Below are 19,178 nucleotides of genomic sequence, written 5' to 3'. Positions count from 1 at the left end.
TTCTTTTGTTTTTTATTCCTCTGTTCTATTTCTGTAAAAAAAAAAAAAAGCTAGATAGACGGAAACAGATAGATAAATCCACACGCGAGCATTTATACCCCGAAAGGAGGATGGGAGACTGCAAGAGAAGGGCCATTGGGCAACTTCAGCCTTCAGTCCACCAGGTTCATGTTAAGAAGAGCCTAGAACAACAACAACAACAACAACTACAATAACAACAACAACATCGACATCAACAACAACGTCAATAACGTCAACAAAACATCAAAAACAACAATAACATCAACATCAACAACAACATCAACAACATCATCATCAACAACATCAACATCAACAACATCATCATCAACAACATCAACAACATCAACATCAACAACATCATCAACATCAATATCAACATCATCAACATCAATATCAACAACATCAGCATCAACAACAAAATCAACAACAACATCAACATTAACTTCAACAACAACATCAACAACACGTCTATATAGTAATTGAGGATATTAACCTCTTCCTTCCAAGGACGTGGTTTTTCTATTCTTAATAATCTTAGCTTTGTATTCGGTTAAGGAAGTTCCCTAACACCTACTCCTAAGCGATTTATTTTGCTTACTCCACCTTATTATCATATTCTGTAATACATAAATCCTTCAATCATCGCATAATCAGCTTAAATAACGCACAAAGGGATATTAACCTTCACATATCCAAAAACAAATCGCTAAGGAAGAGGTACTAGGGACGAGTATACTGGGCTTAGAAGCATTTAGCCACCTTAGTAGAGCCTTATAGAGCTTGAGGAGTTAGATGGAGACTTCATTAACCCACTTTGTATTAAAGATGTGTGCTAGGAAAATACTGTTTGGTGGCAGAACTGATTAAGATGCTGAAATATGTAGTGAAAAAATCAATTTTGGGTTCTGACACACACACACACACACACACACACACACACACACACACACACAGACGCATGCACACCACACTCGAATTGCACAACCGGAGGACAAAAATGTACCCCATATGTTGCTTAACGTACTGTAGGCTTTGTACTAATTATGACATATATTTTAGTAGTAAAGTTTATTTTGTTTTCTGAAGTTACAGGGAAAATACATGACACTGTTTTGACCAGGACTGGGCTGTGACTGGAATTACATGGAAGTTACATTAATCGGGAATGACATTAAACAGGGACTTTATTATATAGGAATTGCATTAACCAGGAATGGCATTAAACAGGAATGACATCAAACATGAATGACTTTAAACATGAATGACATTAAACAGGAGTGACATTAAACAGGAATAACATTAAACAGGAATGACAAACAGGAATTATATTAAACAGGAATGGCATTAAACAGGAATGACATTAAACAAGAATGACATTAAACAGGAATGACAGGAATTATATTAAACAGGAATTGCATTAAACAGGAATTACATCAAGCAGGAATTAGATCAAGCAGGAATTACATGGAAGTTACATTAAGCAAGAGACAGGCTGACTAATTAAGAGTGCCAGTAAGGAGACAGCGAGGATGAGGAGGCGGAAGAGAGAAAAATATTGGAGGAAAGAAGGGAAAACAGTGGAGCAATGGAGGGAAAACAATGGAGGGATGGAGAGAAAACGATGGAGGAAAGGAGGGAAAACAGTGGAAGAGAGGAGGGAAAATGATGAAGGAAAGGAAGGAAAGCGATAAACGAGGGAAAACACGGCAGTGAAGGTGAGAAAACTGGAGGAAAGGAGGAGGAAAACAAGGAAGAGAAATTAAACAGATAAGGCAAGAAAATAGAGGAGGGAAAAGGAGGGAAAAGGAGGAAAAACACAGGAGTAAAGATAAGAAAACAGTGGAGCAAAGGAGGAGGAAAACAAGGGAGAGAAACTGAACACATGAGGCAAGAAAATAGAGGAAGGAATGTGCAAAACAGATAAAGGGAAATCAACAGAAAAAAAAAAAAATGAAGGGGAAAAACGCAAGGAAGGATCATCAAATATGAAGACATTTAACAGAGAAATTATCAGTGAATTTTTTTTTCTTCTGTAGAAGGCGAACAGAAAATGGAAAAGAGAAGAACTTCCATGTACCAAATTACAAGTGTCCTCCATTCATAACAATAATAACGGAGGGTAAGAACTGTCTGATTTTGAGAGAAATATCAAAACTTTTATTCTTTTTCTCCCCTTCAAAGCCTCCTCCTGTAATCATACTCACTCTCACTTACATGTAGCCATTTTAATACCCTAATCATAGCCCTCTCTGCATTGCCCTTACCAATTAATTACGGAGTTTCATAATTTTTATCAATGGGCATTCTGATTCAATACTTTCTTGATTCTCAATTTTTCATATCCTGTTCATTCTACACCCTCCACATCCATTCCCATAGACTTGCCAAATAATTAAAGATGTGAATGGTTCCTTTACTCATTTTCATCTACGGTCAGGTGGTTAGATACGTGGTCTTTTGTCTGAAAGAATGCTATTTCGACTCTAGGCTAGACAGGAATCTTTATCATAAATTTTCTGTTAAACAATAATTTTCGTTCTTGCACAGTACAAGCTGATATTTCATTAAACACCCCTGCTAATAGCATCACGCCAGTTGTGGAGACAACTAACACATATTCATTATGGACCGTGTATACTATCGCCGAAGTGGTGACATGTGAAGGTCTGTGGCACGTAGGAGAACTGTCGGGCTTTAGAGAACGATCTATGAAGTCTGTGCTCAGAGTCAAAAGCACAGAAAATTAAATACTTCGCTTCCCCTTTCCTAGTACAAATGTCCAGTTCAAATATTATCACATATGGGTACGTTCTTCAATCCCCATATTTCGTACCCTGTCCAGTCTCCACGCTCCATACTTGCTCCAAGTGAACCAAATATTTTCCCTCCATCAAACGAAGCAACTGCACCATCTACCTAAAACATGGAGGCAACTGCTAAAAGAAAAAAAAAAAAAAGAAAAAATCGTTCGCCCTAAAAGAAAGCCAAACAAGAGAGAGAGAGTCAAAGCCAGGGTACGTTCTTTTACGAGGTGCGTGGGTGCGTTGTTTTTGAAGCCTTTAGGGTGAAGACAGAAGGAAGGTAAAAGAATGCGGATGTTTGCACAGTTCGCCAGTTGTATACGTAAAGACCTCGAACATAGGCTAACTCAAGCATCACAAGGCTGATTGTATACAGAGGGAAGATAAAAGAAGGCGGTCTGTGCCAAGGTTCATCAACTGTATATAAATAAAGAAGTGGTGATATCGATTAACTCTTGCATTGGAGAGCTGAGCAGGAGAGGGTTGAGTGACCAGTGCTGCGTGCCCTCCTTAAAGTGGTAGCCTGGAAGAACAGAGTGCAAAAGAACCATTCCCAGTTCAGTAGTCATAATAAACAAAGTTATGCAGCACTGCGGCAAGGAGAGAGAGAGAGAGAGAGAGAGAGAGAGAGAGAGGCAGACAGACAGACAGAAGGTAATAAGTGATACGAGTGCAGATGATGAAATGGGAAGCGTTTGATTCCACCCTGTTTAAAAATGCAGTATATGGTGAACCTCCAACACACTGTCATCATCATCATCATCATCATCACCACCACCCAGTTTTCCATACCGGTAAGGGATCGGATGAATGAGGATCACAGGAAAACAGGAACTACAGTTTAAGTACAACCTCTGCATTCCCATTCCTTGTCACTGGAAGGACGAGGTTGTCTGCAAAGCCAAGTGCCAAGCAATGAGTCCCTGAAAAAAGGACGAGATCATAGGAAATTCTCATCATGAATCAATCATAAATCAATCATCATCCATTATTACTAGTCATGGAAGCCCAGGTGCACCTTTACTGCAACATATCAACCTCTCCTGTTTCTCTATCCATGAATTTTCGAAATCAGCCTCATACATCAGCAACAACTGGCATTAATGACAATAATTGGCCATAGATCTTTATCATTAGTCTCGTTGGCTTCGAATTCGCTACATATAACAGTATAGATGGAAAGAAAGGCACGGCAGGTTTCAGGATTTTTGCTTCCGATAGTACACTGTGACTTTCAGCGACTCTCAGTGTCCACTATAGACCGAATCCGAAATGTGTCCATAAAACGTGCTGAAGCATCGGTAAAAATCGACATGAACGGAGAAGTATTGACTTCACTGAGCAATACAGAGCAGGAATCGTCCAGGGTTTTGGTCTACTGCGAAAATTGCTGTCTCTGTATATGTCCTGAGTTTTCCTAGCATCGCCTTTTTTATTATTATTATTATTATTTGTTTCTTTTTAACACTTGGTGGTTTTACTTGAAATGCTGATATCTTGTTACGGTGATATTGTTTTTGTGGAGTATTTAATCGTATCTTCAGGCCGTTGGTACAGAGTAAACAGCCAGGGTATAACTTCCCACTTTTCTAATGGATAATTATTTGAAGTTCTATTTTAAATTCATTATTTCAGAGAACTTTATCATGCCGACTAGGAGTAAGGGTGACATATTGAAACTGCTCGTACACGCTCATACAAAGCTCCCTCTTTCTTTTTTATATATAAATGAAATGATTAGTTTTGATTACAGGACAAGAATCTGGTGTTCATTTTGCTTGCCGGTTCGTTTAAGATGCCAACAAATGAACACTAACACAGAAAAATGATACTCAGCAAGTCTGATCCCAGTTGTAGCGGACGAAATAATTTGAAAGACTGAACTAAAAAGCTGATAAAGACATACCAGATCTGTGAAAACGATAAGTAATTTTTCATACGCACTTTACTCTCTCAACGCTGTAAGAGCAGCCGAAAAAATTAACACTTTCCCATACGAAGGACTCAGTTAAAACCATATCCTGCCTACCGATAAAGCAGTTCTATATACCAAAGAGAAGCCACTATCATATAATGGGTTAATATTAGCTTTGGGTTTCATATTTAGCCGGAAATTTTATGGACAACACAGAAGAAACGATTGTGGTATTTACGGGAAACAATTAGGTCAGTATTCTAGTCGGATAAGGAAGCTCCCTAACTCATCTTCCTATGCGATTTATTTTTGGATACGGCCGTGTAATATCGTTATGAACTTTACTAATGTAGAATATAATAAAATTAGAAGGATTTAAGTAACACAGAAGAGGACGGCCAGGTGTAATGAGCAAAATAAGTCGTTTAGGAAAAGGCATTAGGGAGTTTCGTCAACCAACGGGAGTTAGACTGCTACTGTGGCCTCTGTCGTGCAGAAGTGCGTGTGCTCTGATAAATATTGCCCTGCCATTATTTTCAAAGCTTCATTTATTCAGTTGCTTTCAACAGTGCCACAGATATTTATCAGTCGCTATACTGAACATGTAGTGCTTTTAATATTTCGTGATTTATCTCTTATAGTTATGTTGCATCTGGGATTTTAATTTACCCAACACCGCCTGGTTTATTTAGACGAGTGAATGTGGGAACCCGAGAGTGTTATCATTGTCACCATATATTGTCTCATGATTTGGAGCATCACTATACTCTTTTTGCAAGAACTTGGCCTAAAACTGACATCACTCCATCTGAGGTATTGAGTTGTAAGAGTAGATTAACGCTAGAATACGATGCTAGTCATGAAGAAGTGCTAATTAAAAGATGTAGATCCACAGTACTAGCTTCTACCACCGAGTTACATTAAATAAGCTGCCAATGGACGAAAATTTGGACCAAGTTAAGGTGAAAGGAATATAGCATTAAAATTCACCAAATGCCAGATATTTTTTTTTAACTGAGCGTGAGTGATAGGAGACTGAGTGATAATATTTCATGTAATTCATTTATTTACTGGCATATAACGCACTACAAGTATTTATTATGTTACACAAAATCAGGAGACAATGTCTCGTTTGTCGTTCCCAGGCTTTTATTATTAATATTAGTAGTAGTAGTAGTAGTAGTAGTAATGATAGTAGTAGCAGTAACAGTAGTAGTGATAGTGGTAGCAGTAGTAGCAGTAGCAGTAGTTGTGATGGTGGTATAATAGTATTTGCCGAGGATATGACTTAGTAACATTAGCCAAGTAAATGTGACCACCATCCAAAAATATTAACTAGGATTTTCTTTATTATTTACATTTCCAGCACGCATCTCTCTCTCTCTCTCTCTCTCTCTCTCTCTCTGTTTGCATCTCATCAGCGAGTCTTCATAAACCGTCATTAAGCAGGGCAAAGGAACCACCTAATGAGTCCAAAACACCTGCATTACCTGTCTCTTTATCATCATTTATCACCGACAAGATAAAGTTCTCATCAGTAACATTCTATACTCCGTTCATTTTAAGTAGGCGAAATATTGCCACATCCCCAGTTCCAATGATGAGGTATAGCAAGAAATTAATACTGTAAGATGATCCTAGTCACGAAAAAGTGCTATAAAAAAGTTGCAGGGACGTGGTATTATCTTATGCTGCCATTGAGTTTCAAGGAATATCGTAAATAAGAGGCTAAGGGGAAAAAAAACGAAAAGCTGAGAACTTGGGCCCCAAGATGTCAACACAAAGCGTCCTTCAGTATGCCTCAGCCAAGCCTTGCACACGGACTCGCCATACAACCTCCATGACAGGGTACATTGTGGGCTAGAATGTGACTAAAAAGAAAAAAAAAGTCGACCCCATATGACCTTGACCTTTGATCCCTTGACCTTACTGGCCTAATCCGTTCATCGTCGCTTCATGCTGTCTCACTGACAAAAGTTTAGTTGAAATCCGTCGAGGGATTGCGATTTCGCACTCACATGGATAAATTAAGTCGACTGACGTTGATCTTTGACCGCTTGACCATGCTGACCTAATCCGTTCATCGTCCCTTCATTCTGTGTCACTAGCAAATGTTTGGTCGAAACTCATTGAGGGGTTCAAGAGATATCGCGCCCACCCCATATGACCTTGACCTTTGACCCCTTGACCTTGCTGACCTAATAAATCCATCGTACATCTATACTCAATCACTTACAAAAGTGTGGCCGAACGCAGTCGAGTGATTCGGGAGATATCGCGCCCACAAAGATAAACTAAGTCGATCCCATGACTTGACTTTTGACTCCTTGACCTAGCGGACCTAATCAGTTAATCATCTCCTCATACTGCATCACCAATAAAAGTTTGGTGGAAATACGTCAATGGATTCAGGAGGTATCACACCCACATGAGTGTTACAGACGCACTGCCCAACGCTCGCCAAGACGGACAGACCAATCAGCTAATGTCGCCTCCACCGTAGGTGGGCGGAAGCATAAAAATAAAATACTCGAAATAAACTGCTAAAGAGAGGGCGTTGAGAGGTCTTTAGAGCCTATTAGAGAACATACTCCAATGGCGTTGATCTGCGGTTCTCTTTTCAGTGATCTCTGCTCGGGAAAAATATATATATGCGTGAAGAATGCGGTATTAGGCAGTGAATATTTTCAGCTGGGGATCAGGAAGACAATAATTATCCAAACCAGGTTTTAAATATTACTCTCTCTCTCTCTCTCTCTCTCTCTCTCTCTCTCACACACACACACACACACACACACACACACACACACACACACACACATACACACACGCTGCAAATCAATGACTGCACTTCTGTTAAGGGAAAATGTCTTATTTTCCTTGAATAGAAATATTCTGTATGTCACTTATTCTATTATCACTGACCAGTATGCTCATCGGTTAAGGAAACTCCCTAACATCTCTTCCTAAGCCTTTTTTTTTTTTGGGGGGGGGTGACACCTTATTGTCCCCCTCTGTGTCATCTAAATCCTTTTAACACAGACATACTCTCCAGAAATAACACAAATGGATATTAATAAGATATCTAAAAATAAATCGCTAACAATGTGGTGCTAGGGAGCCTCCTTACCCGTCGAGAATACGGGGCATTGCCTCTGTAAAAAAAATACTACGATAGATAATAGAATGTTTAGGTGAAGTAATTGGAAACAAATTCTAATATAAGAAGTGCTGATAAGATTCGAAATTTCACGAAAATGTAGATGATCCACTGCGGCAAGTAGACGTGTTGGGTGGGAAAGAGACAGGTTATAGTGTGAATTCTTTAATTTCTCTAACTTTTCGGGCTACGCAGAAAAAAAAAAAAAGAAGAAGATTGTTAGAGAAAAAAAGAATCTAAACTCTAACCTGTGTGTGTCTCTCTCACCCAACATTTGCACTTCACGAGAGTATTGATCCGTGTCTCATTACTTAAGCACAGGGGTTGCGTGCACCTGAGATTTACTTATGTCCTGTACTCCCTTCCCGACAGATTTACTAGCTCAATTATTCTGCCAATTTTCTCGCCATTATAGGCTAAATGAGGCTACTTCGCTGTCCATTACGGCTAAATTAGATCGTATTTTGGGAGTGAGGGTGATGTTGCAGTGTGGTGGGTGAGAGGGTGGCCATTCCTGCCTCACTGAAGTGAAGTGTGGCGCAGTTTGGTTGTATCCGGTGATGAAACTGGCTACAGGTAGACACACCCCTCAGGCTCCCACCCCCCTCTCTCTCTCTCTCTCTCTCTCTCTCTCTCTCTCTCTCTCTGTCCCTCCCACTTAAACATAATTACTTACGGTCGAGTCCCTGATGTAACATAGATTTTTCTTTTTTTTTTTTTACAGTAAGCACTGTGTGTGTGTGTGTGTGTGTGTGTGTGTGTGTGTGTGTGTGTGTGTGTGTGTGTGTGTGTGTGTGTGTGTGTGTGTGTGTGTGTGTGTGTGTGTGTGTGTGTGTGTGTGTGTGTGTGTGTGTGTGTGTGTGTGTGTGTGTGTGTGTGTGTGTGTGTGTGTGTGTGTGTGTGTGTGTGTGTGTGTGTGTGTGTGTGTGTGTGTGTGTGTGTGTGTGTGTGTGTGTGTGTGTGTGTGTGTGTGTGTGTGTGTGTGTGTGTGTGTGTGTGTGTGTGTGTGTGTGTGTGTGTGTGTGTGTGTGTGTGTGTGTGTGTGTGTGTGTGTGTGTGTGTGTGTGTGTGTGTGTGTGTGTGTGTGTGTGTGTGTGTGTGTGTGTGTGTGTGTGTGTGTGTGTGTGTGTGTGTGTGTGTGTGTGTGTGTGTGTGTGTGTGTGTGTGTGTGTGTGTGTGTGTGTGTGTGTGTGTGTGTGTGTGTGTGTGTGTGTGTGTGTGTGTGTGTGTGTGTGTGTGTGTGTGTGTGTGTGTGTGTGTGTGTGTGTGTGTGTGTGTGTGTGTGTGTGTGTGTGTGTGTGTGTGTGTGTGTGTGTGTGTGTGTGTGTGTGTGTGTGTGTGTGTGTGTGTGTGTGTGTGTGTGTGTGTGTGTGTGTGTGTGTGTGTGTGTGTGTGTGTGTGTGTGTGTGTGTGTGTGTGTGTGTGTGTGTGTGTGTGTGTGTGTGTGTGTGTGTGTGTGTGTGTGTGTGTGTGTGTGTGTGTGTGTGTGTGTGTGTGTGTGTGTGTGTGTGTGTGTGTGTGTGTGTGTGTGTGTGTGTGTGTGTGTGTGTGTGTGTGTGTCTGTGTGTGTGTGTGTGTGTGTGTGTGTGTGTGTGTGTGTGTGTGTGTGTGTGTGTGTGTGTGTGTGTGTGTGTGTGTGTGTGTGTGTGTGTGTGTGTGTAGAAAAATCCTCTGTCTCTTTTTCTTCCTGCAAATCAAAATCTGAGTTAAGGAAGGGAGTTGATCTTAAGCTTATAAATCAGTTTGCCCTCATAAAAATATCGCGCCTTTTGCTGACCTCAACCATCTGCATCCTGTGGCACTGGTATGGTTGATTTATGGTGTCTCCAGGCGAGTATATCACGTCACTTTTACCAGCTGCTATGAACACCTTACCACAGCCAGACAGTCTCGTTCCATTTGGCTGCAAGTGTTCATATTGATGCTGTTCTGCCGGTATATATTCCACAGCAAAATAAGAGTATATATACCATAAAGGCGTAAACCAATCCCTTCAGTCAAAGGATGGTTATTATAGTTTACTTTTGATGCTTTTACAAGATTATATTCAACGTAGGAAGACTCCCCTTGTTAAAAAAAAAATATATATATGGCTTTATTTAATCCCTCTTGTCGTAATACTGTATTCTGTATGGAATTAAATCACTTTGATGTAGTAAAAATATATCAAAAGTTGGGAAAAGGCAAAGGTCAGTGTAACAACCCTCTACTGGTCGAGACAACTCTAGTACTGCAACATTTCTAACGACAGACAATTTTCATAGAACTAAGAGTGAGTCATAAAGTTGAAATAAAGTTAATACGCTATCACTATTAACCCTGTCATCGTCCAAACACCTCTATACTCTTTTTATTTTAACTTGGCCCAGATTTTCGTCCTCCTGCTGTTTATTTCACGTAGCTCAGTGACACAAAAAGACAATACTACACCTCTACGTCCTTCTCACGGCACTTCTTCGTGACTAGCATCATATTTTATAGCTAACCTATTGTTACAGCTCAGCATTCAAGGTGGAGAGATGGCAATTTTAGGCCAGGTTAGCGTTAAAAAAAGAAAAAAAAAGTATGATGCTGTACTTCTGCTGGCGCCAGACGATATTATTCAGCTGAGAGGGAGCCAAAGGAGCCCGAGAGTGTTAATACTGACTCCATAGACAGATAGATAGATAGATAGATAGATAGATGGGTGGAAGAATGTATGAATGGATGGATGGAAGGATGGATAAATGGTTGGGTGGATGGATGGATAGTTGGATGAAAGGAGTATAGTGTCTAAGAAACTCGAGTGTTTTAATTCTAGTTTCATTGCACATCCAGTTCATCTCACCATCTTCATTGCTGAGTTGTAACAGGAGACTGACTCTGTAATTTGATGCAAGTCACGAAGAAGCGCTGTGGAAAAGATGAAGTAGCCACAGTACCGTCTAATTCTGCCACTGAGTTACGAGATATTAACCGCAAAAGGAGGAAAATTTGAGCCAAGTTAGAATAAAAGGAGTATAGCAGGTTTGACGGATTCGCCAGTGAAGCCTCCGTGTAAGCTGGAAATAAAAGTCGTTGTTTTCACTCTGGTGGACAGGCTTGGTGGGTGTCAGGCGTGTAACTCCTGATTGTATTTTTCAGATACGATCATTCTTCTGTCTCTCTGTCAGTCTGCGTCTCTCTCTCTCTCTCTCTGTATCTGTCTATATCTAAGTTTCTGTCTACCTACCTACCTATGGTACCCATCTATCTATATACAGTATCTATCTACTATATATATCTCTATCTACCTGTCTATCTATCTGTCTACCTGTCTGTCTGTCTATCTACCAATCTATCCATCCATCTGTTTATCTCTCAGTCTGTCTATCTATCTGTCTATCTATCTACCTGTGACTGTACCTAATAGTGCAGTAAAAATTGAATGAAAGACCAGCATACACCTGCAAAATTTCAGACAAAATATATAAAAGGGCAGAAAAAGATAAAAATACGAATCCATGCATATAAAGGAGGGGATTAGCTATTTGGGATCCGGTAATGCGAAAAATACTGCGAGGATGCCGATGAAAACGAAAACTTTATAGAATATGAATTAAGTGATGGATATCAAGCATGTTCAAGTTGTAAGTCAGTGAACGAGAGGACGATGAGATAGGTGGGTGTGACTGAGTTGGGGAATGAGACACGAAAAAGTATTGTTAAAAAAAAGAGCATAGGTTAGTGATATATAATCGTATGATAATGATAACGATAATAATAATAATAAAAAAATAATAATAACAATAATAATAATAATAACAACAGTAGTAACAATAACACTTGAAGCAGTAGTAGTAGTAGTAGTAGAGGTAATAGTAGTAGCAGCAGTGGTAGTAGTAGTAGGAACCCCAAGCTTATCTGAAACATGAATCGCATTATATGCAGGTTTAATTTGTCCTTTTGCAGTCCAGCATCCACCTTCTGGAAGATACTGAAGCATTTGAAGGAAGTTTGTATAACCGGGCAGTTGAGCCGCCTAGTCATAGTAGTGCCACCACATGAAGGGGTCCCTCTTCAGTCTCAGTAACATTCAACAGTGAACCTGAGGGGATAGGAAGCTAGAGAATTTCGACTTAAATGGTGAATAGAATGCAAGTGAACGGGGGTGAGACGATGGAAATAAAATAATAACTCTCTCGGGCTCCTGTACATCACTCTGAATAAAATCGCTTGCCCTTAACTGTAATAGGATTTTATATTCATCCCAACCTAGGGAGTGTTAATAGTGCCAGTATAACAATCCCAGGCTCATCTGATTTACTCTCACCTAAATACAATCACCTGGCGTTAGCTGGAATAGAGAGCTAGAATAGCCCCGATCATGAGCTGTATAATATAGAGTTTCCGACAGGTATACACTTTTCACTCTAACTTGGTCAAATAAAACTGCCACCTCCATCTAGAATCCCAAGTTGTAACAATAGATTAACACTACAATATGATGCCAGCCACAAAGAAGCACTATGGAAAAGATGTAGAGCTACAGCACTGTCATACTCTATCATTGAGCGACATGAAATAAACTGAAGAAGGAATAATATTTAGGCCAAGTTAAGGTGAAGAGAGGATAGTTGTTTCTCCCTCACGTCAATCTTCAATCCCCACTTTTTCTCCTCCCCGCCTCCACTGACTCGTTAGGTCACTTGTCTCTCTCCCAATCCTGTTTTCCGCTCCCCCTTCCCATTAACCTGTCTCACAGATTTACGCAGGCCCATCTCACACTACACTCTAATATCCCTCCAAGAGTGTGGCTGAACCATTTCTCTGGGGAGTGCAAAAGGAGCCAGTGCCCAAAAGTGACCCATTTCTTACAGGCCTCTCTTCTGTATAAATAAATAAAATAAGTAAAGCCTGGTATAAAAGCCCTAAAAAACGCTAGCTCCTTCCATGACCGGTGGAGGAGACTGGTTTTCTTCTTTTTCTGCCTCTTTTCACATCAGTCTTTATTATTTTTAGATGGAGGAGCATCTCTAGGAGCGACCCTGCCCATCTGTCATCACTAACATTGCTCGAGAACGAGGTGCTTCATCCCTGTAGATTATAGTGAAGCCCCGTGATATCTCCCTGGAATTATTGCTTGACGCCCATTAACTTCAGCAACTTTGACTTAGTCCTGTACTACAGCGCTAAAAATCCTGGATCTGTGTACTGCTTTTACACCAATAGAAAACAAGCAAGACCAATATAACTGGCTTGTTTTTTACATTGTCACTGAGGAATTGTTCCGAGTGCAAAAAAAGACCGAAGTCTTTGTTCCTTGGCCCTGTGCATCAATATCCCTTCTAGACCAGCAAAACACAGGTCAGATTTATGCGCCAGAGCTGCCCGCCTATGTCTAGTGTATGAAACCTGGAGGATACAGTAACGATACACCACTTCTATTTTATATCTCCCGGATCTCTTTCTCTCGGCCTCTCTTTCCTGGATTAGTCCCATCATTTGTGTTCCTGTCAATACTTCCACCCTATCTTTCCCCTTTCCCTCTCCCCCTCTCTATCCATGTTGCCAGAAAAATACCATAGTCCACTCTATAACAGGTTCAAACCTCCGCCTATCACGATCCTCTTCTCGTGTTATCGTTTGTTTTTGCACGCTTTCCCCTCATTTCCCCTCGCCACTCCCTTCTCATCGTATTACCTTTCCCCAATTATTTCACCCAGTTCTCGATAACAATACACCATCGTGGACAAGTATCCTTTCATTTTCCCCTTGTCAACCTCAAACTCAGCTTTCCATTATCCCTCCTCCTGACACCTACACGCTCGCCTCCTGGGTGAGGTAAAATATTTCCTCGAGTATTTAGCGAATTATCGAGCAAAATATTAAATCTTTTAGTCAAACTTTTAACATAATATTAACAACTTCAGGCCGAGGACATCAGTTATACTGAATTCCTTCTATCTCTTGACTATTTTTTTCGCTTAAGCTTTTTTTTTTTTTTTAGTATATATATAGGAGAGGTTAGATACAGCCTTCATTAACCTCTACACCTACGAAGCCCTTCCTACATTGAACAAAATGGACTAATGACAGCCTGGGTAAAAATATAATTAAGTTACCAGAGTAAAGGGGATAGAGAGTACCACGAGGCCATATGAGTGGAAGCCAACAAAAATAATTCCAGTCTCTAAAAATAGCAGCTAATTACACGCAAGGAAGTTCCCTCCTAATTATCAAGGTACTGGAAACTGTTATGAGAAAGAAGTTATATTAAAAATCGTCCAAAAGTGCACTGAGGATATTAAGATTGCCAACAAAATAACTGAACGCAGGTAGATCATTAAAATAGATTAGGAATATACTTATAATTATCATTCTCATTTTCTACTAAAATTACTTAATGCTGTGATGAATATGGCACTGTATCTAGTACTGGTCATCTAATTAGAAAAGGTTTATTGAGAAGCTGCTCAGAATACAACGAAGGCTGACATACAGTATATAGGATAAACTGAGAAAAGAAAATTCGAAGCAAATTTACAGAAGCTGTATCGGTTTTCCTTAACTAAGTCCAAACTAAGAGAACATGTAATTTAAGTACTGTAAACAAAATAATGAAAGTACATGCTTATATTGCGATTGATAAACACTTTACAATATACTGAGCGAATTATACAAGAGGTAATGATTTTAAAACTGTTGACAAAAGGTTCCAGCACATGAATCAAACCTTTTTTTCCTCGGTGGAGCTGTAATTACTGCATATGGAACAAAGTGTCTTGCACTGTGGTATGATATTATATGGAACAGTTTTACGATAAAAAAGAAATCGAGTAAATTAGTAGGAAGGATGACCATGATGAGAACAAGAAACTGGATTTCACTATTCTTATTCTGGAAAAAATCCTGGATAATCTCATTGTGTGGGGATTTCTGTATTGGCTTGTTGACTTTTTTATTTTGTTACTTCTTGACTTTGAATACTTTCAATTAAATTTCTACCAGAATTTAATACCGTATATTGCCTGACACCGCATTCTGTGAGGGGTGACACCGACATACGAGGCGTTTCTGTCCATATTAAAACGAACCTTCTTCCCGCGACACACCAACACCCATCTCGCCATCTCGCTCTGTCCCTACACAGTAACGACCCACTCTTCCCACCAGACACCAGCCTTCCTTACGCACACTCGCACCTTATCTCTTTATCTCTGTCTCGGTCTCCCCCTCATTCTCCTCCAACTCAACCTCACTTTTATACGCTGCCTTACAGTAGTTAATCTCTCACCCAAGAAGTAACCTCTCTCTCTCTCTCTCTCTCTCTCTCTCTCTCTCTCTCTCTCTCTCTCTCTCTCTCTCATCCTTTCCTTTGTCCATCTCGTCTCCTATGTGACTTCCCAGATGCACTAAACCTCGGACAGTTCCTAAGAATATATGATCATTGTTTTTGTGGATGAGACAGACTGGGCTGTGATTCTGATATATTTATGTTACCAGGTTTTGTAGCAACTGTTCCTAAGCGATTTGTTTTCCATTTGGTGATTTATTAGTCGCCTTTGTTATTTTTCTCCTTTTCATATTGAGGCTGACTGCACAAATCATCCTCATCCTCATCATCATCATCATCATCATCATCATCATCATCATCATCATCATCATCAACCATCATTATCATCATCATCATCATCAACCATCATTATCATCATCATCATCATCAACCATCAATATCATCATCATCATCATCAACAACAATCATTATCATCATCATCATCATCATCATCCCTCTTTTCTCGCACCTGCATGGAGGAAATAACATACGAAAATATATTAACGAACAAGTAACAGAAATAAACCGGTAAGAAACAGGTGCTTAGATGCCTCAGGGAGAGAGAGAGAGAGAGAGAGAGAGAGAGAGAGAGAGAGAGAGAGAGAGAGAAGAGAGAGAGTCATTGGGCCGTATTCTCGTCGGGTAAGGAGGGTCCCTAAAACCTCTTCCTAAGTGATTCATTTTTGGATTCGGCTAGATAATGTCCTTTTTGTACGATATTTACACAGAACATGGCGATAATGGAAGGATTTACCAGTATATAACACAGGATAGACGAGTAAGGTGTAATAAGCAGAATAAATCTCTTGTGAAAAGGTCATGAGTGCAGACGGCTGTGTGGTACTGTACTGTATGTGTGTGTGATGTGAACTGTTGGTGAAGTCTGAGTTCGAGATTTTTTTAGTTGGTTCATTCTTGTTTTAATTGCTACTACTACTACTACTACTACTACTACTACAACTACAACTACTACTACAACTACTACTACAACTACAACTACTACTACTTACTACTACTACTACTACTACTACTACTACTACTACTACTACTACAACATTTACTATTATTACTACTACTACTACTACTACTACTACAACATTTACTATTATTACTACTACTACTACTACTACTACTACTATTGTTATTATTGTTGCTGTTGTAATTATTATTATTATAACTATTACTGTTGGACTTAACATACCGATAGATTACAGTATATTGTCCGTTGCCTGAGGTCCAGCAGTCTTCCCATTTACCTTACTATTACACCCTCACTTGTCACCACTACGCAAGTAATATCCACAATTCTTTTTTTAACATAAAAGAGTCATGTGGAGGATCAGATAATATCGTTGTAACTAAAACCAAACCATCACACTGTTCCCTGTGCCAGTCTGGGTTGGTCCTCTGGGCCTTTGGTGCAGAAGACCACTTCCCTCACCACTTAACCACCACCTTCACTGAGTGAGGCTTCGTTAGAGATGAAAGTGTTGATATGCAAGGCAGGTGGGTAGGTAATGGATTGCTTAAGCCAGAGATACAGTAGATAGACTGAATGTAGATAGATAGATAGATATACAGAGAGAGAGAGAGGGGGGGGTACAATTAAAAACACAAGTCGTGTCGCTGTTTTATCAGATGATTACGTAAACCGTGTGGAACATTATGACAGCTTTATCACAGTTACATATTCGTGGTTGGCTGGCCTGACTTCCTCAAGCTTCATATTTGCAGGTGATAGGATGACGGTTTGAATGAACCCAGGAAATCCCTGAGCCTTAACATTGATTCACGAGACGAAATATACGCCATAGTCGATCATGCGATGATCGCCAGCCATTTCTTCTTAAACCTTATATAAAAAAAAAAAAAAGCAGTCCTAGTATATACCTTGGCATGGAGACGGAAAGTAACATGCATCCAACTACTAGGGAGATGACACAGGGCAGGATCTATCATTATTATGGGGAGGGAATCCCGATCAGATTGTGCAAACATTCGGTGTAAGCAGAACCATAGTAAGGTGGATTAGGTGATTTCGGGAGGATGGCACAAAGGAAAATAATTTCATCGTTCAGGCTGACTTCGTGTTACCACACCACTAGAGGACCAGGAAAAGATCACAACAGTGGAAGACAGCACCTGCAAACAGAGCGTACGCCGTGAGGGACGAACTTAACCTAGAATGAAGCACACGAACAGTTGTGGGTGTACTTCGGTCTTCTGGGATGTGTGTTACTCCAGCCTATGAGATTAATTTCGTCACTCATAACAAAACATTCGATTATATCATTCTACAGTAACTATATCCTCGAATGTAAAATGGTTTGGACGATTTTGATAATACTGACATAATGGCAATCAATGCTCGTAATTGTCAACTTTAGCTAAATAGAAGATAAAATGATAAGAACTGATTTCAAGACGGTTCTTTAGCTAACTGAACTGCAGTGTTGCTGACATGGCAGTAAAACGGAGAACACATGAGAAACCGTTCATATATATATCAAGTATATGTAACCGTAGGAAAAGCACAATATATAGATATGCTTCGCTTAGTAACCAAAAATATGCTCGAGTCCACAGGCCCGTCACCTGGAGCAAATGGCATCTCACGTCAGTGCCACCAACTGTCCGTATGACACAAAGCAGAGCGCACCAGAACTTCAGCCGTGCGGTAAGTTTTTTCACCAAATTTCAGGACACGACTTTTGTCTTTGACTGTACATTAGGAAACCAAACTATCGCTGCCCCTGTACACAAACCTCTATCTTTTATGCGACCATTTTTTATACAACTCACACTAAGAGGATCTCGTTGGACTGAACTTTATGGACACAACACATAAGAATATTATCACCGTATGATAGGAAACAGCGAAATTTTATCAATAGAATAGCCTTTGATTTGATGTAAAAAATGTTGTAAATGAAGTAAAACCTAAAATTATTATAAGCCAAAGCAATATCATCCGATGGAAGAATTTTTAGCGGCATTAATAAAGATCTGGACAAGCACTAAACCACAGTAAGTTTGATTTATTACACACACACACACACACACACATACACACACACACACACACACACACACACACACACACACACACACACACACACACACACACACAATTATTCCTGACTCTCTCTCTCTCTCTCTCTCTCTCTCTGTCACGTCATATGTGCCATAGTTCTCAGGCCCGTATTCTCGTGGGACAAGGTTGCTCTCTAGCACCTCTTCCTAAGCGATTTAACTTTGGATATGGGTAGTCAAAGTCCTTTTGTACTTTATTTATACAGTGTTAGACAATGTTAGACTGCTTTATGTAACACGGAGAAGGACAGTAAGGTATAATAAGCAAAACAAGTTGCTTAGGATATGGTGTTAGGACCTTTTTTAACCGCCGAAAATGCTGGCCTCAGTCTCCAAGGCCCGTACTTGCTCCCTATCACCTATTCCCATGAGATTTATTTTGCTTATTACACATTACTGTCCTTTTTCGTGTTATTTAAGTCAGTGTAATATTCCCATATTCTGCATGAATAACGTACAATAGGATGTTAACAAGATATATCTAAAAATGAATCGCTAAGGAAGAGATGTTAGGGAGCTTCCTTCACCGACGGGAAAACGAGCCCTACCTTCCCTCTCAGCCTCCCTGCCTACCATTCTTCCCCCTCTCCATTGCTTCTCACTCTCACTCCTCCCATGAGACACACTCTCTCTCTCTCTCTCTCTCTCTCTCTCTGCGTAAATGATGCTCTCCCTTTGAAGCAACTTAACCCCTTCAGAGGACGTCCTTCATAATTTATTCCTTCTTCAGTCAGCCAATTTAATTCATCTTAAGAAGGACCTAAGGAGGGAAGAATGCAATCGATTTAATTACCTTATCCCTCCAGTTCATAAAGTCTATCCAAGCTGAATAATATCGTCTAATAGTGGCAAGATCCAAGCAAAAATTCGTCCCGGAGCGGTAGAGGGTAATTC

The 19,178-nt window shown here is 40.1% G+C and overlaps 1 protein-coding gene across 1 annotated transcript in view; it reads left to right on the top strand.

Moving 5' to 3' along the window:
* Positions 1-11,923, top strand: part of LOC145405252 (uncharacterized) — a 72,269-nt gene extending 60,346 nt beyond the window's left edge. Inside the window, exon 16 of the mRNA XM_080276670.1 lies at positions 11,828-11,923. Coding sequence (XP_080132796.1) covers positions 11,828-11,923 — 96 coding nt within the window. The remainder of the gene's footprint in view (positions 1-11,827) is intronic.
* Positions 11,924-19,178: the final 7,255 nt, after the last annotated feature.

The sequence above is a fragment of the Coenobita brevimanus genome, chromosome 66 (assembly GCF_032717465.1).
Source record: "Coenobita brevimanus isolate Jiangsu-jjx chromosome 66, ASM3271746v2, whole genome shotgun sequence".
Lineage (NCBI taxonomy): Eukaryota > Metazoa > Arthropoda > Malacostraca > Decapoda > Coenobitidae > Coenobita > Coenobita brevimanus.
The sequence above is the reverse complement of the archived record's forward strand: the minus strand, read 5'-3'. Positions and strand labels throughout refer to the sequence as shown.